This window comes from Kwoniella europaea, chromosome 1 (assembly GCF_036810445.1).
Source record: "Kwoniella europaea PYCC6329 chromosome 1, complete sequence".
Classification (NCBI taxonomy): Eukaryota; Fungi; Basidiomycota; class Tremellomycetes; order Tremellales; family Cryptococcaceae; genus Kwoniella; species Kwoniella europaea.
In genome coordinates, this window is record NC_089487.1 from 3,521,430 (window position 1) to 3,546,861 (window position 25,432).

At 44.2% G+C, this 25,432-nt stretch overlaps 10 protein-coding genes across 10 annotated transcripts; 4 read left to right on the forward strand and 6 right to left on the reverse strand.

The window, feature by feature from the left end:
- Nucleotides 1-177: 177 nt before the first annotated feature.
- Nucleotides 178-2,157, reverse strand: V865_001330 (uncharacterized protein; the record flags this gene model as incomplete). Its single annotated transcript, XM_066225149.1, has 3 exons — nt 178-974; nt 1,063-1,652; nt 1,844-2,157. The coding sequence occupies 3 exons, from the start codon at nt 2,155-2,157 to the stop codon at nt 178-180; spliced, it is 1,701 nt and encodes a 566-aa protein (XP_066081246.1).
- A 417-nt stretch (nt 2,158-2,574) lies between these two features.
- V865_001331 (uncharacterized protein) lies at nt 2,575-4,877 on the reverse strand (the record flags this gene model as incomplete). The annotated part of the gene is made up of 9 exons (XM_066225150.1): nt 2,575-2,634; nt 2,710-2,771; nt 2,851-3,138; nt 3,201-3,220; nt 3,296-3,590; nt 3,673-3,993; nt 4,117-4,643; nt 4,729-4,765; nt 4,829-4,877. The coding sequence occupies 9 exons, from the start codon at nt 4,875-4,877 to the stop codon at nt 2,575-2,577; spliced, it is 1,659 nt and encodes a 552-aa protein (XP_066081247.1).
- Nucleotides 4,878-6,005: 1,128 nt separating this feature from the next.
- V865_001332 (uncharacterized protein) lies at nt 6,006-7,244 on the reverse strand (the record flags this gene model as incomplete). The annotated part of the gene is made up of 6 exons (XM_066225151.1): nt 6,006-6,058; nt 6,206-6,296; nt 6,399-6,686; nt 6,754-6,831; nt 6,905-6,977; nt 7,036-7,244. 6 exons carry the CDS (start codon nt 7,242-7,244, stop codon nt 6,006-6,008), a joined length of 792 nt encoding a protein of 263 aa, XP_066081248.1.
- A 425-nt stretch (nt 7,245-7,669) lies between these two features.
- On the forward strand, nt 7,670-11,357 carry V865_001333 (uncharacterized protein; the record flags this gene model as incomplete). Its single annotated transcript, XM_066225152.1, has 23 exons — nt 7,670-7,768; nt 7,830-7,856; nt 7,927-7,994; nt 8,066-8,119; nt 8,186-8,203; nt 8,258-8,492; nt 8,599-8,982; nt 9,048-9,160; nt 9,225-9,311; nt 9,382-9,456; nt 9,531-9,599; nt 9,658-9,682; nt 9,749-9,841; nt 9,907-9,966; nt 10,039-10,118; nt 10,189-10,239; nt 10,290-10,409; nt 10,476-10,537; nt 10,613-10,626; nt 10,691-10,752; nt 10,862-11,029; nt 11,092-11,179; nt 11,268-11,357. The coding sequence occupies 23 exons, from the start codon at nt 7,670-7,672 to the stop codon at nt 11,355-11,357; spliced, it is 2,142 nt and encodes a 713-aa protein (XP_066081249.1).
- Nucleotides 11,358-11,740: 383 nt separating this feature from the next.
- V865_001334 (uncharacterized protein) lies at nt 11,741-12,649 on the reverse strand (the record flags this gene model as incomplete). The annotated part of the gene is made up of 1 exon (XM_066225153.1): nt 11,741-12,649. The coding sequence occupies one exon, from the start codon at nt 12,647-12,649 to the stop codon at nt 11,741-11,743; it is 909 nt and encodes a 302-aa protein (XP_066081250.1).
- A 1,341-nt stretch (nt 12,650-13,990) lies between these two features.
- Nucleotides 13,991-15,537, forward strand: V865_001335 (uncharacterized protein; the record flags this gene model as incomplete). Its single annotated transcript, XM_066225154.1, has 2 exons — nt 13,991-14,684; nt 14,792-15,537. The coding sequence occupies 2 exons, from the start codon at nt 13,991-13,993 to the stop codon at nt 15,535-15,537; spliced, it is 1,440 nt and encodes a 479-aa protein (XP_066081251.1).
- A 144-nt stretch (nt 15,538-15,681) lies between these two features.
- On the reverse strand, nt 15,682-16,319 carry V865_001336 (ribosomal protein S18; the record flags this gene model as incomplete). The annotated part of the gene is made up of 2 exons (XM_066225155.1): nt 15,682-16,035; nt 16,104-16,319. The coding sequence occupies 2 exons, from the start codon at nt 16,317-16,319 to the stop codon at nt 15,682-15,684; spliced, it is 570 nt and encodes a 189-aa protein (XP_066081252.1).
- A 299-nt stretch (nt 16,320-16,618) lies between these two features.
- On the forward strand, nt 16,619-19,613 carry V865_001337 (uncharacterized protein; the record flags this gene model as incomplete). The annotated part of the gene is made up of 11 exons (XM_066225156.1): nt 16,619-16,790; nt 16,866-16,912; nt 16,967-17,016; nt 17,086-17,200; nt 17,258-17,613; nt 17,675-18,023; nt 18,074-18,162; nt 18,229-18,406; nt 18,465-18,869; nt 18,933-19,292; nt 19,368-19,613. 11 exons carry the CDS (start codon nt 16,619-16,621, stop codon nt 19,611-19,613), a joined length of 2,367 nt encoding a protein of 788 aa, XP_066081253.1.
- A 630-nt stretch (nt 19,614-20,243) lies between these two features.
- On the forward strand, nt 20,244-21,262 carry V865_001338 (uncharacterized protein; the record flags this gene model as incomplete). The annotated part of the gene is made up of 5 exons (XM_066225157.1): nt 20,244-20,370; nt 20,446-20,515; nt 20,634-20,902; nt 21,030-21,166; nt 21,239-21,262. The coding sequence occupies 5 exons, from the start codon at nt 20,244-20,246 to the stop codon at nt 21,260-21,262; spliced, it is 627 nt and encodes a 208-aa protein (XP_066081254.1).
- Nucleotides 21,263-21,694: 432 nt separating this feature from the next.
- On the reverse strand, nt 21,695-25,427 carry V865_001339 (uncharacterized protein; the record flags this gene model as incomplete). Its single annotated transcript, XM_066225158.1, has 2 exons — nt 21,695-24,926; nt 25,327-25,427. 2 exons carry the CDS (start codon nt 25,425-25,427, stop codon nt 21,695-21,697), a joined length of 3,333 nt encoding a protein of 1,110 aa, XP_066081255.1.
- Between the last annotated feature and the right edge of the window lie 5 nt (nt 25,428-25,432).

Below are 25,432 nucleotides of genomic sequence, written 5' to 3' on the forward strand. Positions count from 1 at the left end.
ATCGTCTCCTTGCACTCTTACCCCCTTATCAGCGTTCCGCAACCTGAACTGTACTGGATCATTACACGTGTTTCTTTGTCATCTACATACATAGATTCGTCATTAATCGTTTCTTTCGTCGTTTCTTTCGTTAATCGCCATGAAAACCCCAATTCGTACTGGTCCACCGAATCATCACTACCAATTCCCTTGCCACCCCATTCCACCTTGATTCTGCTGATTTTGATTTCCTTGACCTTGCTGAGGGTTGAATCCACCCATATTCATCGGATCGAACCCACCCCCACCTCCTCCAAAAGGCATCATCCCCATCCCCATTCCCATTCCCACAGGCATTTGCATGGGCATTTGCATACCCATAGGTATCTGAGCGAAATTACCTGGTTGGCCATGATTAACCCCCATACCCATTCCCATTCCCATTTGGCCATAAGGATTATTCCCGAATGGCATCATACCCATACCTACGCCCATGCCCATCATTCCCATAGGGTTCATCATAGGATTATTTACCTGCCCGTTGAAAGGATTAAAGCCCTGCATGCTCATGCCCATATTGCGTTGCTGTTGAGGTTGTTGGCGTTGTCTATTCTGTGATCTAAAGCCTGAAGAAGTCGGATTAGGATTCGGACTTGGTCTATTACCTGTACTGTTAGGTGTCAAGTTGCCTCCACCACTTCCACCAGGTAGATTTCGTGGACGACGTTGAGGTGATTTAGGACGTAAGGAGTCGATCTCTGTATGATAGGGTAACACAGGTCTACCATCTGATTCTGTTATCATCACTGTATAAGTTGTATGATCGAATGGGACCACCTCTTCTGTTGTGATAGAAGAGACGGGGGTGGTAGAGGCCGTGACCCAGCCTCTACGTGGGTTGGGCGATGTGGGGAATAATTCCAGTCGTCTGGTACCGAGACAGAAGTTTTCGATGAGGGTGTAGAGATATGGTGGGAATACTGGAGAATCACGATCTAACAAGAAGAGTGACAGGTCAGCGGAAAGCCGACACCGTTTTAAGGAGGGTTCAAGTCAAAACAGGCCGGCACGTATGTGACTCACCGTCATCTCCTTCCCAGATCATCACATCGGTATCGACATTACAATGTACGAATCTCATATCCGTTGATCTCCTGACCGTTCCCCTTATACCCATGAGACAGTGTTCCTTCTGACTAGCGAATAATGAACCGCTCTCGATCTTTCTTCGTTTCGTCATACTTTGCGACCCTAAACTTCCATCTTGCTCTGGATTTGTATTCGCGTTTTCACGATCTTCGTCGGCAGCGTGAGTATCTGTCTTTGGAGAGGAGTCTTGTTTATTCGTCTTCACCCAAACTATATCTTCCGCCCTCCTGAATCCCCATTTCGCAAAACATTCTCTTCCCCTCTCCAACCCTTCATTATCCCCCTTGCCCACCCAAAGGAATACGAAACTTGGATCGGATGATATCTGACGGATAGGAAAGTTGGATGTTTGTTCCCAAGATGATACCAATGGATTAATCAAGATGACATCGAATTTGTTGTTGCCCAGTCCGCTTTGTACTGCACTGGGAGAGTCGGATGGAAGTTGGAGGTAAAGAGGTGCATGAGAGTGATTTGAGACGAGAGAGGATTTTAAATTCATGAGTTTTTTAAGAGCTGGATATCTGTATATGGTCATAAGTCAATTAAGATTCCTCGAGTCGGTCATTTGTGGACATAGGCAATTCAGTCAAGAACATGAACAAAGAGGGCGAGCAAGCAGCTAGTGGACGGATGGTATGTGACCATGACTAGACAGGATGATAGTCCGAACTCAGACTGAACATCCCCATAAGTTAGCATGACTTGCACTCACTCTTCACAGATCTCTTCATCCCTCGCTCCTAATATCCAATTACTCGGGAACTCATTCTCTTTCGACTTCGCGAACCAATCGCAATAATCGTTCCTGATAGTCTCTTCTTCTTTCACATAATTAATCACATTTCGTTTACTAGCCAGGTCTCCTAGAGTTGATTCACTGACTGGCGAAGGCTCGCGATGGTTGTTGGAACGTACTTCAGGTTGGTGTGGGAAAGTATAGTCTGGGTCTATCGTTTTGCGCCTTTTGGTCTGACGATTGAGGATGTCTTGGAGGAATGTAGAGTGAGATGCAATTGACGTGGTCATCTTGCTTTCCAATGTTGAATAATGACTAAAAAACACCTCACAGCATCGCTCTCGTGCTTACCGAGAATTTGAGTATGGGAGGGGTGTCAGAAAGATGGAGCAATTCGAATGGGTGATGAATGAGCCATCATATATCCCTTGAAGAGCGAGGTGAGCGAGTGGAAGTGGAGGTCAAAATAAATCAACTAAGGGATGGGATAGCGAAGAGTGGCATACTCAGCTTCAGTCTTTCATTTTTATCCATTGTATTTCAATCATTGCATGCTTCTATGTTTCCAGTCATATCATCGATTATAATACGTCGTGCTCGACTCTCCAGCGGGATACGAGGAACACAAACAGAAGACAAAGTCTATATGTATTAAAAGATAAGATGTATTCAAAAGTTCACACAGATTCCAAACCCCTCTCGATTGATTAGAAATGAGGAGCATTCAAGATGATACCCATCAAGCAACCGGCAGCTACACCGGCGACCTATCATTTAACAACGAATTGATTAGCATTGGTCTACTGTTCCTTACGCTTAAGCGTTAGGTAGGATGAACTTACAGGAACGGTAAGTACCCAACCTAAGAAGATCCATCCTAACGATCTCCAATTAACACCTTTGACTATACGTCATCAAGATCTCAAGTTAGCTCTGCACCCTACACAGTCGCAGAGATTATCGATATCTGAGAAACAACTCACAACCTGAAGATAAAAGTCCTACACCCATCGTAGCACCCGTAATACACATAGTGGTAGAAACGGGAATACCATACTGCGAGGCAAGTAAGACAGTGATGGCAGCTCCGAATTCCATTGAGAATCCTCGAGAAGGTGAATGCATGGTAAGCTTGTTACCCAACACAGCCATGATATTGTATCCGTAGGTCGCTAGACCAATGACGATCATCGCTCCTCCAAATGCGAGGATCCAAGTTGGAGTGGGTGTATCTTTGGGGGTAACTTCGCCGTGGGACCATACGTAGTATACTAAACGGGAAAAATCAGCACATAACATGAACCTCCGTGCTTAAAACGAAGAGGAGACTTACCAGCAGCGAATGGACCGACACTAACAAAGGAAGGTCAGAATCTCAGAATGTCAATACGGAAGTGATGCAATATTTTTGCGGAAAAATTAACTCACGCATTGGCAACATCGTTCGAACCATGGGCGAAAGAGTTAGTACAAGCTGTCAAGACTTGTAAGAAAAGTACTGATGATCCATGAAGAAGAATCTTAGGAATTTTATATCGAAGTATAACCCAAAGGTTTCTAGGTAATAACCATAATCCTTCGATCTGAGTTTTAGGATCTACTTCAACTTCCTCCAATGGAACGGGTTTATGAGGTCTGGTGGGAGATGATTGCGATTCAAGATCACCTTCAATTTCGAGGTTCTTGGCTCGGTTTGGTGAGCCTTCTTCTTGTCGTTGTTGACCTGTAAGTTCCGCACACACAGTAATAGTATTTGACCAATGTTAGTTTTATGCCAAGTCGATATACTATAGTACAAGACTTACCATCAATAGGTAATGTAGAAGGATGAGTACCTTCCTCAAAGCCCTTCTTCTCATTATCTCTTCCTAATACTCTATAATCCGGTACATGTTGATGAGCATGTTCCAGTGATTCAGTCGGAGCAGGTCTTTTCCAAAGCAATGGACCATAGAAAAAATGATACCATCTGATCGTATAATCCTTCTTAACCACTTTAGCATGTACGTAAGGTAACCAGAACAAAATCGATAATATGGCTACGACTAATCCCGTTAAGACGATAGCGAGGGCAATGGTAGTTTGAGATAATTTATCGAGTTTTAAGGATGGTGCACCCTTGTAAACTATCACAAAACAAACAATTAAGATCATTTACCGTCAGCCTATTATATCGAATTAGATCATACCACCATCTAGCGTACTGTGGCCTTGTTGGACAGTAAGTTTGTGAGAGATGAGTGACTTACTAATAGACATAGTCAGAACCGCAGCAACAGTAAAGAAATAAACGGGAGCAATCATCATTCCTGCTCTAATACTATTTTTCCTTTCTAAAACAGCGTATTTCGTAATCAAATAAACCACAGCTGCAAAACCAGCTGAAATTCCAGGAGCGATAATGAATCCAGCGAAGATAGCTGCTATACCTTTAGAGCCATTCCATCCCCATTGAACGGCATCTTTACCCTGTATAGCCACACCTACACCGGCCAGAGCACTAACAATTGAATATGTTGTAGAGACCGGCCAAGAGTTTCGAGTGGCAATCATCAACCATGTTGCTGATGCCACCAATGCGCAGGTGAAACCTAACATTTCGACACCTGCGTTAGATTGAAAGGCCGATAGGGAGATGATTCCATTTTTGATTGTGCCTGCTACTTTTGCTCCGACCAGGACTGCTCCTAGGAATTCCATCACGGCTGCGGCGAGGCATGCTTGACGGAGGGTGAGGGAACGAGATGATACGGATGTAGCGAACGAGTTGGCAACGCTATAACATAAATCGCATTAAATTGATATGCGTACGGGGATTGATCAAGATCAGATACTGGGAAGATGGATGAGTGAGGACTTACTCGTTGGCACCAATATTGAATGCGTCCAATGCGGCGACTATAAGAGCGGATGTTTTAGTATGAGTGGCTTCCTATGCCCGAAGAAAATGAATGTACTCACACAGAATCGCAATCGCAAAGATATAATCGTATTGATGCATATAAGGCATCTTGAGATTGTGTTCTTCTTAGTGGTGAATGTCGTTCCAGTCAATTGCAACTTTAGATATTTTCCTTTTTCTCTCTCAGAGGTCAGGTGGGTTAGAAGGTATTTTCGACCAATCTCTATGTCGGTATCTCGTTCGACCGACCTATAGAAGGATAGTCAAAAGAAATGAGTGATGTGTAGAGGATCAATCGATTCTTTCTTTGGATGTACATGAATTAGCTATATATATATATATATATATATATCGAGCTGATCATTCTGTACTCCACCCTTAGTATCATCCATCTCTCACCTACTGTATAACTTTTGGAAGAGAAATCGGAAGATGGACGAGTTTTTCACCATATTTGCCAAGATGCATCATTCTCTAGATGGTCTTCTTCCCCTAAATCACCTATGCATCGTGGGTGTATATATATGGACTTGAGAAACGTTCCAATCGAAGATGGAGATATGAATGGCCAATCGATAAGAACGTTCATGGATTCGAAAGACGTGCCAAGGAATGCCAAGATCACAGAAATCATCGAAAGTCACCACATCAATGGTCTGTGCCACTTGCATCACCTACGAATGAAAAAATTGACGAACAACGTGCAACGAGTAGACGATATCGTCCATAGGTTCATATGCATACGAAACATACATTCTACCTCTGATGTGATCTCTCGACGCATATCTTTCCCACGCATAAGCGTAGTACAGTAGGAAATGAGGGCAGAAGAAAGCGATTTACCTCACCAAATAACTCGGATTCCAGCGGCCTGCTGGCTTAAGTTAATCTCAACGCTTCTACTGATGCGTCACCTTGGCCGAAGCGATCATGTATTTGATCACCCTTTGAACGTTTCATATTCGTTGATGAATAACGTGCTTGATTTGGTTGGTGGTTGCACTATGTATTCGTTTACCTGTGGACCAAAGTGGAAATTTCCAAAGGGGAACGTCGAGACATCTCAACCCATTCACTTCTCGATGGTTTATTACGTCCCGGACGATCGATCATCTGGGCGAGAAAGCAAAACACAGTACGGCGCTGAAACACTGGATGACTGAGTCATGATCACATGCGATGATCAATGATTCTATATACATACACACTACAAGCTGACATCAATGATCATGAACCTCACGTGAGATTCGAGAAATGATCGTATCCTTTCATAGCCAGTAGACCTAATACTATTGAGAGAACCATTGCGATCAGCAGCCAAAAAAGAACTGTGGAAGATGACAAATCATCAGCATTGATGCTCTGATCGTTCTTCCTGGTGTGAGCGATGGTACTGTTGAGGACCAGACAGACAAGATGAATGACCGGGTACTCACAGACAACCAGTCTTTTTAGGAATTGCCGTTTACTTGTCTTAGTTGCTAATTTCTCTCTAACCCGGACTATTTCAGAGGAAAGGTACATGTCCTGAAAGAGAGGTATATCAAAGTCAATTATGTCATCCCAGTCAATCATATGTGAGGTTTGGACCAGGTGCGTGGTAGAACTAAAGTATAAAAGTACACTAACCACTTCATCCGCCCACATTTCAATCCTCGTCAACGCGTCTCCCCCCTCTCCATCCAACTCACTTATCCTCTGTAATCTCATCGCACCATGTTCATTCCCACTCCCATTGACACCTCTCGAGAGACTGGATAGAGATGTATGATCAGAAGAAACTACATCGTTCCAAGGTGTTGTACGTTGTTTCATCAATTCGACATCTGTCGATCTGTCCGATACGATCTTATGTAGATGCTGTTGGAATGGTGGAATATGTGCAGATAATGTTTGTTGTAATGATGCTGTTATTGCCTACAAAGTAAAGAACCAAGTCCGTCAATTACGAATGCTAATCGTGGTTCAAGTACAAGGCACATACCTCCGCATCGTCATCTATCTTGTTCACTCTTTCGAATACGTCTGGCATGTTGGTCATCACATGATGTTTGATCGTTGACTAGACTCACGATACTTCTTATGTCAGCTACAATGCAACCTCTCTCTTATGAATGCGGATGGCCTGGACTGACCAGACTTGATCTTATCACTCTTTCATGTTCTTCACACACAGCCGTTAATCGATCGATCTCTACTTGCAGTGGACTACACATATCATCAGCACTTTATGAAACAAGACCTGATAGCTCCAGTTCAGACCCACTGAGCACTCCTCGAAGCCAAGGGTAAACTCCTCTTCCTCACCGGCGGTAAAAACCTAGGTTGAAAGCTTGATGCGGTGGTATTACCATCGATGGAAGATGGTCTCCGCCGCTGATTAGTGACTGGCGGTGCAGTCTTGGGTGAAGGTGAAGTGGGTCGATAGGTGGGTTGGACAGGTACACTGAGCTGTCTCCTTGGATCGTTTGGCATCGTATGTGGTGTATTGCAAGTGAAACAAAGAAACCGCATACAACGATAGTGATTTTATATCCGGTTGTATGGTACTCGTACTGTAAGTCTGGCGCACAGACCTAGGAACGATCTGTCCACCACGTGTCAGAATGATTCCGATGGATCTATAGACCCGATCTGACGTCAGTCCATTGAGCAGGTTACCGTAGGAATGTTTGAGAACAGGAGCAGCATACGACGACGACCGCACCTGATCGAGGAGATCAAAGATCAAAGGACAGAGTGCCGTAACAAATCAATTGAGTTTATATACACCATATATCATACATACTCGTATCGTAATCAGACAGATATTCAGACACCGTCAGTGACTTACTCTCACACACCCACTCACACATCGTAGAAAATCTCGCTTGAGATATATATCTTGATCTTTTCTCAATATGCCTCCTACTCAAATCAACAACGACGCTCAGTACGAAGCGATGGATCATCCTAAAGAAGATTGCGATGCTGCTGGTGCACCCATCAGGGGGATCCAAGTAGGTGAAACAATGAGCCATGCACGGAGACCAAGTCGCTGATAATATGCTCAAATTGCAGGACCATGCATTGATTGGGAATCTCAGAGTGAGTACAGTCTCGCTAGTCTGCCTATCATGCTACAAGATTAGTGGTATACTGATCAAGTATATCGTAGACTGCTGCTCTGGTCAGTCTGGATGGATCCATAGAATCGATGTGTATTCCGTATTTTGATTCCCCAAGGTATGTTTCCGCTAGACTACAACCCTGAATACCAAGAGCGACATCACTGATTACATGGATTGTTGTACTAGTGTCTTCGCCAGGTTGGTAGATGCCAACAAAGGTGGTCATTTTTCCATCACCCCGTAAGTGCATTTCCTACGAGACGAGTATCTTATTTAGCTGATTCTGGGACAATCTGATATTGACAGAACATGGCCTTTCAAACCGTAAGTCATCATATCTCGGGCAAAGAGCAGCCGGCTGACACAACGAAATGTCAGTAAACAAGCATACGCCCCGAATTCTAATGTCCTAGTCACCAAATTCCTCTCTGAGGAAGGTGTAGGAGTAATGACCGATCTACTGGTACCTAAAGGAGCAAACTTGACAGGATCACAAAGCAGATCTTTCTTACCTTGGTTGATCAGGAAAGTAGAAAGTATTAGGGGAAAGGTTCCATTTAGGATGGAATGTGCTCCGGCATTCAACTATTGCAGGGATAAACATACTACCGAGGTGGGTGAATTTCATTCTTATATCCCTCAAAGATATCCTGAGATCGTCGTCAAGATTGGGGTTGTCGTCAATGACACTAATGCTAATATTCTTTGAAAATGTATAGCTCGTAGACGATGACTCTGTCCCATCAGAGACCGAACACACCCACAAAGGTCTATTCACCTCTCCATCACTCACCCTGGATTTACGATACCTTACCAACTCGACTGATCAATGCGTTTCAGATCCCTCCCTCAAACTTCAGGTAGAAGAACTGAAGAACCGTGAACTGTTAGGTCCGGCCATAACCTCGAATTTCGAATTGGAAGAAGGGCAATGTGTCTATTTCGTCTTGAGAGAATGTGGTGATTTCAGTTATACCAATGCGGAACATGAACGAATCGCCAATCCAAACCCTCAAAGAGCTCAGTCAGTGGGTATACCGTTGGAAACTATGTTATCGGCTGCTTCTAAATTACGACCGAAAGAAAATCCCATGTTGACACTTGCAAGTACCTCTCATATATCCGTTTCATACCCTCACTAACCGGTACCATACGATGTTATATGTAGTCTCTTCTCAAAGCGCTTATTAGGGATACCAATTCATATTGGCAGAATTGGATCAATAGGAGTAAGTATAAAGGAAGATGGAGAGAGGCTGTACATAGATCGGCCTTAGTCCTGTGAGTAAGGAATACTCTGTCGGTTGGACTCCACTGATTACCAATGGTCTGCGTTGTTCTTCAGCAAAATGCTGGTATTCGAAGAGACAGGAGCTATCGTGGCTGCTCCGACGTTCTCATTATCTGAATTTTTGGGTGGTCAAAGAAATTGGTAAGTTCGCTCTTGCTTCAATTTGGAATTTTGTATGATATCCGCTTGCTGACTTGAGTTTGATCTACAGGGATTATCGATTCACCTGGGTTAGAGATACCTCTTTCACGCTGTATGCTTTGATTCGATTAGGATTTACTGAAGAGTGAGTGACCATACTAGTAAGAGATAACCATACATACATTGTCATTACTGATAGTGCGGATAATGTTTACATAGAGCCAACGCATACGTCGATTTCATCTTGGCCCGATTGAGGGACAGAAATTCTGATGGATCGTTGCAGATGTAAGTGGTCAATGGTTGTGATTCGATTCAGCAGATGATACTGACCTCCGCTGCTTAGTGTGTATACCATCCACGGAGGCAAAGTAAGTTTGTGTGATTCTCTTTGATATCTATGATGAAAACGATTCAGGCTTATGAAACACATACAGGATCTCGAAGAGATCGAGCTCGATCATCTGGAAGGACATAGGGGTTCTAAGCCCGTTAGAATTGGAAATGGTGCAGCCGATCACTTGCAGCTGGTGAGTCTCGGTACCACACAATATCAACCGATGTACTTTGACAGATGTCCATCTTTGCGGTCTAGGATATCTACGGCGAATTGATGGATTGTATATACCTCGCGCAGAAATATAGTAAGCCATTAGTGAGTACCACATACAAAGCAGATCACTGAGAAGTGAGGTGAATCTTATGTTCTATGTTTTTGTTGCTATAGAGCTGGGAATCATGGGTTGCCATCCGTCAAGTGGTAGATTACGTCTGTACGCAAGTGGATGTTCCCGATCTATCCATCTGGTACGTCCCTCTTTCGATCAATCACATCATACTGCAGAGAACGTATATTGAAGCGATTTGGGAATGATAGGGAAGTGAGAGGGAAAACAAAGCACTTCCTCTATTCCAAAGTGATGTTATGGTAAGTATACATTCTCTTGTAACGGTTAATGCTAATGTCTTGGATGTTAGGGTGGCCATTGATCGAGGATTGAGGTTAGCGGATAAACGATGTTTACCTTGTCCAAACAGATATAAATGGCTTGAAGCTAGGGATAAGATATATGAGGATATTCAATCGAAAGGATGGAAGTGAGTCAGCTCTCCGACTTGTTATGTGTAATACTAGCATTACTTTAGCTGATGAGAACCTTTTAGTGAGGAGAAAGGTTTCTTCAGTCAGAGTTACGAAGATAAAGATTCACTTGATTCCGCTGTTTGTAAGTTGGGTTGGCTATGCACTTGAGATTCGACGTGGGGGTCCTGAAGGCTGATATAGTCGGATGGCTTTTCAGTGATTATGCCACTTGTAAGTATGACATTAGTGTTCCTTGAATGTATATTAGGAGGTGGCTGATGAAACGTGATGTTAGGTATTCTTCATGTCTGCGGCTGATCCAAGATTCACCAAGACCTTGGAGAATATTCTGAAGACGTGAGTCATCCCCCATTTCCATGGGTCACTATTAGCAAATTTGTCTCTGGCTCGAGGCTACGTCAACATCTGCGGAACGGATAATGCTAATCACTCATATTACACTCAGGCCCGAGAAGGGAGGTCTGACAGCCAACAACTCTGTATACCGATACAACGCCGCGATATCAGATGATGGCGTAGGTGGTGAAGAAGGTGCATTTTCATTATGTACTCTATGGTGTGTGGAGGCTTTGACCAGAGCTGGAGTGTATCATAAACCGTATTTAGAGAAGGCGTGAGTGGAGTACATTCGTCGTTTCGATATTCGAGTAGCTGATTCATTGAGCTGGATGATAGCGTCAACATGTTCATGGATTTCTTGGGATATGGGAATCATGTGGAATTATATTCTGAGGAAATTAGTCCAGGAGGCGAAGGTTTAGGTGTAAGTGTACAAATGGATAACACATCACATGCCTGGCCTATGAAACAGACCACTGACTAATCGTGATATTGATACTGGTGTGGTGTAGAATACACCGCAAGCGTTCTCCCACGTTACGTTGATATCGGCTGCTTTCAACCTTGATAGAGCGCTTAGTGGAGGTCCGATGTCTGCCTAGACTTAGGGGTATGCGTATATACATGATAGGAAAGAAGGACAATCTTAAAAAGAAAGAAAGAGAATTAAATCGAAAAGAGTGTCGTCATGATTACAGTACCTACAATTATAGTTGAAAGAATTATATGTCATATGTGGTTAGCCCAATACAATCAATCACCATGAGAGATCTCAAGAGTTTATGACGATGTCAGATCCGCATAGTCAGCAATACCCTACTACTAATCCTTTCTACCTTGTTGCGCTACAGTACCACTTACTATCTTTCACCATCAATGCCACATTGATTAATGTTCAGGAAGATGTCAATGTCGATGTCAATCGAAACCAAAATCATACAGCTCCACCGATACTTATCGATAAATAAACAATCAAGCCAACCAATCAATTGAATAACAATTCCGAATGTGTAGGAACCATCCCATATTCACCTTCTTCCCAGTCCTCATCAAGTTTGTTGAAACAGTTTAATTTAGTGTTCCAGACATATTTCAATCTTTTCGATAATCTCTTTACATGTTTCTGTTTCTTAGTTCGCTGTGATGTGGTGGAAGGTTTAGTCTGATCCTGCTGACCTTCATTCAATAGCTGGGAAATGTCACAAATCGACTCCTCTTCCTCTTCTGGGATTAAACCTTCAATGTCAAGTTCGGAATCAGAAGAGTAAGGTGATAATTCGGGTGATTTATTTGGGAGTTCGATTCCGGTAATTTCCTTGAACTCTTCAGGTGTAACTTGGTGCAAATCGACCATATTCCTCTTTCCGTTTTTGGTTTTGTTCTCATCTTTGAGAATAATCGTATTGAAGAGGGTTCTTTCTGTCTGTAGATAGGGTTCGATATGATGATCGTTAATAACATCTCTAAACCAATTGAGGTCTTTGTCCAAACCTTTATTCAAGTCTTCACTCATCGTATTGACTATTTTCATATCACCCTCGGAAGTGGGAGATGCAGTGATACTAAACCTTTCCAAAGTTTCGGAATCAGGATAATACCTAGCTGTACTATATATTCTATATGTACCATGATTAGACTTCTTGAGTGGTGGTTGTGAATATCTTTGGAAGTATGTATCAAGTTCGATTTCCACATATTTGAATCCATGCCCCAGAACAGGATCTCGATGGTGGTGGTGATTCTCTAACGACTCATTCGATTTACCTGACTCTGAACGAGGAGATCCATCATGTATGACAACGGAAGATAATTCCGAATGCCCGTTGATAGATTGGATCAAATCAGTATGAGGATCGTAAGTGAACTGTTGGATCGTTAACTGGGAGCTGGACATTATTGAGATATCTTATATAGATGTAAATTATGGTATGACAGATGTACAGTACCCTGGTGACAAAAAATTCAGGCAGGTGTATTAGATGTCAAGTCAGGTCAAACCATATCACCTCCGGTTTGTGTTATATATATATATATATATATAGACATATATATTCATACTTTTATGCAGCGATACCTACGAATAAGATCCGGTTCACCCTTACATCACCTTCCATAGTCGCCTTGGGCTTCCAGAAGACTCACAAAAGAAGGTATGGGAAGAAAGGAAGGGATGCCGTAGGAAGAGGAAATTCGTCCGAGAAGTTCGGCCTCGATAGCATGTAGAGATCTTCATCCTCTGGGTTGGTCGGCATACACTAGGAATGCGTGATGTGAAGGACGACTTCGTCAGGAAGATGAGCGGGTTGGAACGGTCCGAATAATGCATTCTATAAGTGGTGTACTCGGATCTTGTTCAGGTTTCGGCAAACAGAGAAATCTGGTAAATTTGCCTTTTCCTTGTTTCCCGAGGTTATCAGCCTTGTATTATGTATACACTACTACACAGAGTTGAAATCTTGGATACTGAATTAGTTGATCTGGTCTGGTTGCGGTCGCTCACCATAAATCAAGTATGGTGTACAACCGCGGTCGATGCATTTCCCGCCTGCCTCGAGAGGGTACGAAAGTGGCATCGCGGGACAACGAACATGCTCACCATCCTGTTTTTATACCTCACGAGCCCAATTGCCTCTGAGCGGATGAATATGCATACTGAACCTCAGACTGTGGCTGTGCGCATCCCTTATACCCTTCTCAGACGACTTCGCTCCTTCATGCCATGCGTTCCATCATGGACAATTGGGATTGATCTGGCACAGGAGAGATGGAGCCATAATCACCGTACAGTACACCACCGGACTTACGTAACGGGTCAACTACAACGCGTTTTTGGTTTCTCTGAATGTCGGTTAGCTTCGCTCAAGACGTGCAGACGTCTCTCTCTACCTGCACTCACTATATCCTCATCGAAATCTCTTCACAGCATCTCAACATCAATCCCCACCGCTACGAACACCAACACCGAACCGCGCAAGACGGTTTTATCTCCCGGGGGCTTGTATCCGAGTATTGAAGATAGGTCGAGTCTTGGAAGCTTACGTCGCTGTTTCGTCAACTTGTCCAAGTTGTTTGAAGTTGATGGAAACATAGCACTGCTTGTACAGTACAGTGAGTGGCCAGATTTAGCGAATACTGATGTCGTCTCTACACATATTCAAAAGGGGAACAGCTGACCTATTCTCTTTGCTAGACTTAAACTTCCCTCTTCACACGACCCCCTACATCCTCTTCCACCATGCCCTCCTCATTACCCAGAATGATCCTTTCCCCGATCCTTCGACTCCTCCGACTGTCCGTTCCCGTCTCAGGCTCGATCCCCAACTCTACCACACCCGCATCGTTCCTGACTCCCATATACCTCGCCCTCATCGCTTCATTGCAGAGATTAGACCTTTCTCGTGATCCTAGGAAAACACTACACAAACTATCCAAACATAAATTCACCATAATGAATACTCTCCCTCAACTGTTCATGTTGATCTGTGCCATCCATTCATTATGGATAATGCACTCTTACATCCTCAAATTACTCATCCCACTCGCATACATCACAGCAGTGATCTTACCTATAACTGGCCAATTCGTTTGGCCAGCTACACCAGTATTCTGTTGGTTATTGCTTTTCTTCACTGCACGATATATATCATCAGCGTCCCGACCTACCATCCACGTAGCTCTCTTACCGGCATTGGAGAGTGTACTGTACGGAGCGAATATATCGGATCTACAAACGAGATATACCAATCCCATATTAGATGTAATTGCCTGGTTACCCTATGGAGTCATCCATTTCTCAATACCTTTCGTGGTAGCGTTGGTTTTATGGATGCTCGGCCCAAGAGGTGCTGTTCAGTTTTGGGGATTGGCTTTTGGTTGGATGAATTTGTTGGGTGTTTTTACACAGTTGGTATTTCCCGCTGCTGCGCCATGTAAGTGAACAATTTACTCAGCTATCCTGCTATATGACTGCTAGACTCACATCATAATTCACTCTGCCGAGAATCCTGTAACATTGCTCATCACTATTACCCCGCAGGGTACGAGATCATCCACGGCCTCACACCCGCCGACTACTCTATGCCCGGTTCACCAGGTGGTCTCCTTCGTATCGATCGAGTCTTCCATTCAAGTGGATATACCAATACGTTCGGTAATGCTCCATTGGTATTCGGTGCGGTACCTTCTCTGCACTCAGGATGCGCAGTGATGGAAGCCCTTTTCCTATCGCACTTTTTCCCAACCTTCAAACCTTTCTATTGGGGATATGTAGGTGTATTATGGTGGGCGACAATGTACCTGTCTCATCATTATCTGATTGACGTAACTGCAGGAGCATGTTTGAGTATATTGGTATTTTACCTTACCATGCCTCTTGGATTTAAAGATGTAGATCAAATCAATTGGACAAATAACGAAAGTGTACAAGGGTATGAGATGATCAATCAAGGTGGACCTCAAAGAGTGAAAGAGGAATTGGATCTAGATGAGGAAATTAGGAAATTGGAAGAATCAATTGATATGGATGGAGATGATATAGCGAGAAATGATGAAGAATCGAAAGTACGTGGGATAGAAAATGATACTACCTTCCCAGGTAAATTAACAGAGGAACCCGCTGCAAGTGGAAGTGGAAATGGAGCAAAGGATACTGCGGGTCAAGAGAAACCGAAGATCAAAAAGAAACGATCTGTCAGCTGGGGAGAGACAAAAGTACTGGGTGAATCTGCAGGTGGAGATATCAGTGATCAATTAGGAGAGAATGCGAAGAAAGAGACGGTCTGATCATGATTGTGACTATGATCATCATATGGACTTTTGGTGATTTGGTATCAGTATATAGATGAATACAACAAAGCTTAGAGAAGTAATTCTATATGATACGATATGAAGTGCATATGCATGTTCACATATCAATCAAGAACAAACCTAATATCTACCTATAATCCTTCCATCACTGGTTGCCACCCCACCTTGAACAGGTTGATTTGACCATCTAGAAATTAAACCCATTGCTCTGGACCTTCTCACTAATTTACCTATCTTTCTCTGATTCTTCCACGTCAAACCAGTCTCGGCTCTAGATTTGATTTTACCCATTGGATTGACAAACTGCAGTGCGAAATGAGGATTGAGATCGTATTCTAATGGAGAGGTCTGGGAGAGGTGGAATGGATCGATCTTGGTTGCTATCTTTTTGGAAGGTCCTAGGAGGGGAGCTTTGGCGTAGGGTCGAGGTTCCGGGTAAAGTGAGGAGGAAGTTAGGGAATGAGGTGGGGCGTACTGGTAGATCAGAAAAATTGGAGTTAGATGATTATAGCTTCAGTTTGTTGACACTGCAAGATACTTACCGAGCCAGCTCTGAATGCCTTCCTCTTCTCATCCGCCTCTGTCCTGACTCTGCTAGTCATACTATCGAATAATCGTCTGGTAGCTTCATCGGCAGAAGCGGAAGACAATACAGAAGCCAAAGAGTCTCTCGCGGAAGTACTTGGACCAGCACCCGTCGGTGCACGATGAGCAAGGGAGGTGTGAAGTAGTCGGATTGAGAGTGGTGGCCGTACCATATTGACTGGGTTGATTGCTCGTTTTGATATGCAGGATGTTTAGATGCCTTGCGGGATAGTAGTTGTGGATGTTTTCGACTTGACATGCACATCCCAGCGAAAAGTCGAAAGTATCCTTCCTTGCATGTGTTGTTTTATCAAAGTTACCCATTTAACGGTGTCCGCTGCAATACCTCGCGGAGACCCCCCACCTCGAATAACAATTTCAACATTTAGACAAAAATACACCATAACACAACCATTCTCTATTTTCTTGAGGTATTTTGCATCTACCTAGCACAGTTGGAAAACATCTCAAAATGGCTAAAGCCCCCTCAGCGCAAGCGGGACCCTCAAGGCCCAACGGCGGTAGACCTCTCAAGCCGATACATAAGACAGTCGATCTGCTGAGAAGTAATGAGGGAGCTAAGAGGAAAGGCAAGGGGAAGGAAAAAGAAGTTCTGGGAGACGGTGTGATGGGCTTAGTTGACGGTGAGTGTAGCTCAAAGGCATCTAGGCAGCTGTCTCCCACTGTGATGCTGCTCAGCTGAGACCATATTTGCATAGATGTCAAGCGATTACCTGGCATGATCCAGGTTGAGAAGTTCGCAGAGGTATGTAGCTGGTGAAAAGTGTATGAAATATAAGCAGCTAATGTGCATGGACAGACGAGAGCGCTGGAGATTCATGCTTTTCAGACGGCCATCAAAGTAGCTGCGTGAGCTTTTTTCTATTTCCACCGATGAAGGTCGACAAGCTGACATGCGCCTGCTTGTTCCGATGATAGAGCTCAAGGCAGTACTCGAGCATTTCAATCGCTTCCTCGTCATCTTCGAAGAAGAGCAGCAAGTCACAATCCCCGTCGAGTACCCAAGAGACTCCGATCAAAAGCAGCCGCAGAGGTGAGCTAGGCCTTGATCGATCTTTGGATGTGTAGCTGACGCCAGACCCATCGATAGATCGATTCTGGAGACACTATATCCAAGAAACACCGTAAGATCGCCCGACTTCGACGAAAAGGTACTCTTCGAGATCATCTTTCTCGAACGGAGCAATTCGCATTGAGACAGAAAAACAAAACGTGGTTACCTACTCATATGTGGCATGCTAAGCGATATCACATGACGAATCTTTGGGGATACAGATTACCTCTTACGCCTACGTTGAAATCCTTTAGACCTGCATACAGAGCTGGAAGAAGGAAAGTAATAGGGTTCGATACGAGTTATTATGGAGTTATAGAATTTGAAGGTTCACGGGAGGAGATTATTAGCGTACTAGGTAGAATGAGTGGAGGCAGGTTTGCTGGATCAAAGTAAGCTATGCCTCCTTCCGCGTATAACACTCGCATCGGTGAAACTGATAGCTCTGAGTAGGTATGAAGATGGATCCCGCGTAGCCAATATACTATTGTACCATTTCGATTCTTTCCCTACGAACCTCATTGGTCCAGCTGAAGTCATCTGGCAGACTCCTTCACCAGATGTTGATCAAAAAATCCGAGTATGGCTTCGACTTCATCCATCTATATTCAACGAAACTTGGGATACGTTGAAAATAACCACTGCGCAACTGCAGCAAAGTGGTTCATCTAGTATCGGAGATTTGCAGATAAGAGACTTGAGAGGAGATATAAACTCGATTGACCTCATTGGACCCAAGTCAGGAAAGGTCTTACGAAGGGTATTGAGGTTGTGTAGAGATGAGAAGGGAGTCAAGAGTAAAGTAAGCTGTCGTCTGCAGGCGGTTCCGCATCAAGCTTACAATGTTCATAGTTCTTCGAAAGCCTCAGAGATCTGGATGATCCCGCTCAACTGACAGAAGGGATAGTTGTAGGACTGAAAGTACATGATCCCAGGCTGAAGTGAGTACCTGGTACCGAACCTCGCTCGATTTCCAATACGGCACCCGCTGACTGATATCTGTGCAGCTTTCCCCCTCGTCTTTCACCGAAAAGTACAGACATGATCGAAGAGGAAATCTTGCGATCGAATCATCTCCAGCCCTCACCTGATCTTGCTCAGAGTACGCTCTGGGACAGTAACGTCAGGGAAGATCTGTCCAAAGCGGCATACACGAAATATCAACTGGACGCTAGACGTCACCTAGTAAGTGGTGGCTGAAAATTGTGCCTTCAACAAAGGTTGACGTAATGTACATTTCTAGTTAGGATTGCCTGGTACCAAGCTACGACCTTCATCAACTGACGATCGACTTCCTATCATATTATTTCAACGATCCATCTCAGCTCCGTCTAATCCTTCCGAAGGATTTCACGGCTTCACCATTCTTCTGCCTCCCGGTACATGGACACAATATCTCCTCTCTTCCCTTGTCTACTCTGGTGTATTGTTTGGTGGATTGAGAGAACGAGCTGTACAGTATCGAGAAGCGGGAGTGTCCTCGTTTCCCGAACATTACGGTCAGAGCTGCAAAGCCGGTAGGGAATGGGAGATGAAGAAGGGCGGTAAGGAGAAAGAAACGTTTGATAGGAAACCACCGGGGAAGAGACCTGAATTTGGGTTGATCGGTACAGAGGATCCTTGGATCCCTGACTGGAAGAAGGTGATGGTGAGTTGTTTCTTTGAAGTCTCCATTGAATTGTGGTGGGCTAATGATTTACCTCCGGTGTAGAGCAATCAATCCAGTGAAGAGTCCTCCCTCAACGGATCCGGATCCGGTGCTGCAAGTAAACCATGGCTCTTACCATCTCCTTTCACTTCGCATCTTACACCAAACCTCGATTCTATGAATTTGCTCAGAATGCTTAATGCCTTCCGTAACCAGCGCTCGTTGATCCCTCTATCATCTGAAAAGGGTCGACATTTGTTCGATTCAGCGCTGGTACATGTCGAAGTCAACATACTGGGCAGAGGCTCGCCGGGAGATATGGCTATATTATGTACACTGCCGAAAGGAGAAAGAGTGAAATGGATAGAAGCGTACGAAAAAGGAGATCAAGTAGAGTCGGGACAATTGAGTGATTTACATCAAGTAAGATACCACCTCGGCCTCACCAATCATTCGCCCTGTAGTTGAAGTATGACGAGCTGATTTGGGTTTGGATAGCTTGGAGAGATTTTACCGTCTCAGGATAGCGTAACTGGATATACGACTACTGGGAATTTCTCTCTATCCCGAGGACAAGGATATGCATTAGGAGCTATCACACTTAAATCGTATATCTATCTTCTTAAGACTGCTGGACCTGGAGAGGAATACAAGGGTGGATGGGAACAGAGGGTTCTGGTTAGGGTTAAAAATAAGGATGGGAGGTTGAGCAGGTTGGCGGAATTGAACCTGATCTTGAATTAGGTGAAATGCATATGACCAGTATCTGATGATATAGCAGCAAGGTGATTCTGTGCTACTCGATGCTGTGTTGAACCTCAAGAACGATCGGTCCAGAATCTCCGTCTCCGTCTCCGTCCTTGACTGATTCGATCATTGTGCTCCGCCGAGGACGAATTGTGTTATCAAGCATTCCGAACGTCATCGTGCGTGTTCAATGATCCGCCTGCAAGCTGTGGTCCATAGTGTACTTTTAGAACCTAACCTAATCAAGACAGGACGTTCAGAGATATATAGTCATGGAATGGAACACTATAGCAACACAGCCCTTGTCTTCATCCTTTCATTTCATCCTGTCTTGCTCACTCCGTCAAGGGATCATACTGCATTCATTCAACAATGTACAGCCTTAAGCTCCTTTGATTACTAATCTAATACATATACTGTCCGCTGAAAAGGTCCGTCAGCGACTCATGGTCATGCATACAAATAAGACAAGTGGAATTAAAGATCGTCTTCGTCTTTCAACTCAATTGCATTACTGCTTTTGTGTCTATCAACTGAACCAAGATTGTAAATTTTACTATAGCTTTGTGTATTACACACCTCCGACAGAATTGATACTACTGTAATCTTCTCTTCTCTTGTCACAAAATGTTGAATACCATCACCATCGCACTTTTACCAATCTTGCTCGGTCCAGTCATCAGTGCGAGTGCCATTCCTATCTCTACTAGACAATTCTCAGACCCAGATCTCGGTCCCGCAGTCAAGATCCAACGTAAGTTTGAAAGTTGGATTTCTCATCTCTTACCGTGTAGCCAGCTAACTGTTGATTTCCATGATACTGTCTTAGCAATCTCATACGATAATTTGTGTTTGACGGTAATTGGACCGAAGTTAGTCCCAGGAGCAGCCGTAGAACTGTAAGTTATAGCTACTTACTTTCCCGTTACAGTTCATTATACATAATACAATCTACAATGTAATAATACATTCACCTTGTCGATATACTGATCATATTGTTTTTTTTTTTTTATGTAGAGCGACTTGTTTCGATTCCTCAGACTCTAATGTCGATCATCAACAATGGCATGGATGGTCCGATGACCCAAACCAGCAATTCACCTTGTCCATTCAAGATGATGATAATAGATATTGTCTAGACAAAGGTGAAAATCCCAATGGCGATGGAGACTCTCAAGAATTCAATGGAACGAAATTGAAGTTGTCCCAGTGCGATAATGGTGTACCGAATTCACAATTGTGGGGATATGAGCAAGGTAATAATCAACTGAAATTTGTTGATATTTGTAAGTCAAGTTTCAACTCTTCCTTTATATATTTACAGCACAAGTGTTTTATGTCCGATACGGAGGGCTTAAAACGCCTGAGACTGATTGACTGACTGAATTTGATTTTTTTGATGTCATAATGTAGTCGCACCTAACACCGATAGCAAGAAAAGATGTTTGGATGTTGTCGAAGATTCTCAATCGTACCAACCTGATGGACTTGGGTTTGCTGTTCAGAAGAATGTACAACTCTGGGAATGTGTCGATGGAAATATGAACCAGGTGAGTGGAATGAAGATAAAACTGTAACGATAAGTGCTGATTATATAACTTGGTTTTCAACCCTTACTGCAGATCTGGCGATCGACCGATGCCTAAAGGACAAATCGTTTCGTTTCATACGTTCATGTTCATCATATAATACTTAAACTCATCTGTGTATACATGCATACTTGGACATTTGATTGTTACAGTTTCTATCTCTTCCGATGATCACTGGCTCTCGTATGGTAGCAGCTTGATCGTAGAAAGTCACTCGTAAATTATGATACATCTCAGAGTTTCCAGCTCCTATACCTAGCATACACATCTCTCATTCCATTCCAGTACTGTACAAACCTCATCATCGCTTTTCATATATCCCATAAGTAAATTATGTAGTCATTTAAGCCATCACGATATACACAATCATCAATCCCACTCCAATCATTCGGTATATCATGATCAACAGATCAAGTCAGGAATCACGACCTCTACAGGTGAACAAACCTCTAGATTAGCATATACACCGAGACAGACATAGAAATCCACTCACTTAGTCACTACCGCCCATCCCTCTCCAGCTTCGAAATCACCCGGATCTTCATCATCCAATAATGGTGATTTCGGGGAACGTCTCGCAGAAAGTCTCTTGGAAAGTGAAGAAGAAAGTTTGATAGCCTGTGGTGTAGCTTCTAAATCTTCTACTTCGACTTCTTCTCCACCATCACCACCATCTTCTTTTTCTTTGTTGTTGTTACCAGACAGAGGGGATCCTTGATCTACGGATAATCTTTGATTTTTCAGAGATTTCGATTTACCAGGTATTTTGGCAATTGGCGTAGTAGGATATTGACCTGGTACTTCAATCTCCTTCTCACTCGTATTACTATCTCCCGAATCTTTCCTTGAGGGTTGTTCACTTGCACCGTCACCGCCAGAAGGAGGAGCAGGAGGAGCAGTGTGGAACGATTGTTTTTGAGGGGTGTTAACAGGCGAAGAAACGTGTACTTCAACCCTAGGTTTATCCTCATCAGGTACATCCGGAAATGATTTTAAGAAATTCCCATCGATAGGCGTGCTCACTCCACTTCCACTAGTTCCTCCGCTTACACCAGGAATATCAAGTTCGACAGGTGTAGAGATCGGGTCTTCGACATCTGGGTCGGCAGTGGGTGGGTCAGGGAATGCAGGTGCAGAAGTGTCTTCCTCAGCTTGAGGAGTCTTTTCGGCGCTGGTATCTTCTTTAGCCGTGTAGAATGGTTCTTCGACGCTTGCAGAGGCAGGTTGAGATATGGGAGCAGGTTCAAAGTTCAGCTGTTTCGGCTCGGAAGGTGATGTGGGTTCGACTTCTTCCTTGTTCACTTCAGCACCGATTGCAGTTACAGGTGGTTGATCGGTTTTGGATGCCAGGTCTTGAGCATCTACACTGATAGATTCCTGTTTTGGAGTGGTGGGAGATCCGCCTACAATGTCAAAAGGTGGTTTAGCTTCATCTTCACCTTTTGGGCCATCCTCCTTCGATTCCTCGGATCGGACGTTGACTGGAGTAGGAGGAACTTCCACTCCAGTTGGCTGAGTGGGTTCACCAATATCTTCCGCTACTGATGAAGTCACCTCTACAGGATCGACATCTTGAGTGGGTTTATCCTCAGTAGTCGATTCTCGAATATCCCCCTTTAATGATTCATCTGCAGTTGACTTCTCTTCAGCAGCTCCGTCATTATCCCCAACCTCCTTCGCCTTATCATTCTTTTCCACTTCATCAAGTGGTCTAGCAGCTTCCTGTAGTGTTGAAGGTTTATCTTCAGGTTTATAAGGATCTTTCTTGGCAGATTCGGAATCATCACCTTTATAAGTCGGATTGATCAAATCTGGATCATCGTTCTTAGGCGGTTTATTTTGATTCGCGTAAGGATCAGCATGCTGTTCGTTGCTAGCACCTCTTTCTTCATGTTTGTGAACTCCATCATCTTGAATTTCAAAATTAGTCTCAAGCGGTTGGTATTTCTTTGCTCCTCCATCTTTAGCTTCCATCTCACCAGGACCAACAAAGACGGTTTCTTCCTTTTCGTTGATACCACCAGTATAATTACTGATATCTTGTGATTCCTCTTCACCAGGTTCAATCACCTGATCGGCCGTTTCGATATCTTCCATACGTTGTCCTGCTTCTCCACCTTGTTCTTTCACTTCATCAGGTGCAATATCATGTTCAGCCAGATTTTGAGTATACGTATCGCCCACCATCGCATTGGCCGGTACAGACATCCCGACAACTTGAGAAGGTTGTTCTTCAGGTCCAGACTCGACTTTGGTCTCGTCACCTGCCGCACCAAGCTTACCAGCTTTCAGATCATCCAAATCAGGAGCTTGGTTGGGATCCGGTTTATGCTGGGCGTGATAAGAATCAGGTTGGGATTGAGATCTCTCATCGGCTTTGTTGTCGCTCGACGTTTTCGGTGCAGGTGATAATCTACCGGCTTTGAGATCAGCCAGATCAGGTGCCAGGTTGGGGTTTTCTTCCTTGGTCCGGTCCTCTGGTATAGATTCCTCGTCGATAGGTTCTCCAGCTTCAGATACGTTACTCGCGTCATCGGCAGCACTCGATGTTTCGTCAGATACAATGACACTTTCCGGAAGATCGCTACTTTGTTCCACCGGTAGTTTCTCTTTGGGTGGTTCAGGTGTGACGTCTTTGTCATCTTTATCGTCTTTCTTTACCTCTAGGTTCTCCAATCTATTACCTAATTCTTCAACATCGTTATCACCCAAAACACTTCCTTCTCCCACTACACTACCTTCCCCAACGACGCTTCCCTCTCCCAGCTCTCGTCTTGCTGCTCTGGGAGTTCCCACTGGAGTTGATACTCCGCTGACATCTTGCATCATCTGGGTTTCCTCCTCACTACCCCTTGAGGCGGTGGCGAGGGAAGACGAGACGGAAGGGGCGAACGATTTGCTATTTGAAGATTGTTGAGATAGACCTCTAACCATAGGATTGACCGCTACACCCGCTGCATTGGCAGTAGCCAACTTGAGATTGGGGGCGACAAGGTCATACTCTGGTGCTGGGAGGGGTGGTGTACCAGTTGCCACAGGAGTGGATGGTACTGATAAAGATAGTTCAGATACTGTATCGCCCGCTTCTGCTCTGGTTGAAGAAGGGGTAGCCGCACCCGGACCACTGTCGTCCAAGGTAGGTAAAGAGGCAGCAAGTAGAGAAGGGGGGATACCAGCACCTGGGGAAGTAGGCGGTGAAGATGATCTGGAAGTTATAGGTGAATTCGATGATTCTAGAGTGGCTGCGCTTGAATCAACTGATCCTGAGGGACTAGCTGATCTTGCTCCTCCGGTAACAGTAGCCGTGGATGGTTTGGGTACAGTAGCTGAAGAAGGGGTACTACCAGAATTGGAAGAACCGGTCGATTGGTTTTGTAGGTAAATCTGTCCACTGCTCCCCATACTTGGAATTCTATTTCCGATCAACCCTCTATTCTCTGAGATCCTCCTATTCCCCACTGGATGCCCACCTCCTCCGGAATTGATCATACCTGCGCTTTTCGGGTCCAGACTCGGTATTCGATTTCCAATCAATCCACCACGCTGGACGGAAGGTTGAGAATGTGGGAACTGGCTTCTGGGGACTGGTGGTGGTGCAGAGGGATTGTTGAATTTGGCAATTCGGTCTTTGAGCGATCCGGATACGATACGTCCTTGAGGTTGACCAGAAGGAGACGATGAGCGTGAGTTGCCAGAGGGCGGTGTCAATGAATCGTCAGGCCTAGAAGCAGATGATAAGTATGAAATACAGTGGCGAGAGAGTTGAGCACGAGTTACTCACATTTTGTCAAGCTATGAGTATTGGTTGGTGTTGGCTAGGTTGAAAGCGTGCGTCCAAAAGTCGTGGTATCTGTCAATCCAACTTTTTCTGAATTCAGCTCATTGTACTACAACCTGCATGAATTGGTTGCGGTTCATGCGCGTCGCGTGACTTACCTGGCTGAAAGTTGACCAGCGATCTGATGCTAGTGGGACTTCTAGCGGTATTTTGGTGGTGCTACTGCTGTATCAGCGCGGTGAATGGGTATCTAGGATGCTATGCTTGTGTAAGAAGTATCGAAGGTGTAGAGAAGACACGTCCAACTGTGTATTCTCAATACTCTGCTTTGTACTCTACTTACTCTACTCTTTTGTGGGTGCGCACTCTCACAATGACGATATCTGCGGTATCAGATATCACTTTACGTAAACGGTGTGTCTGTGTTCCCACGGTGGTCTTCATCTTCC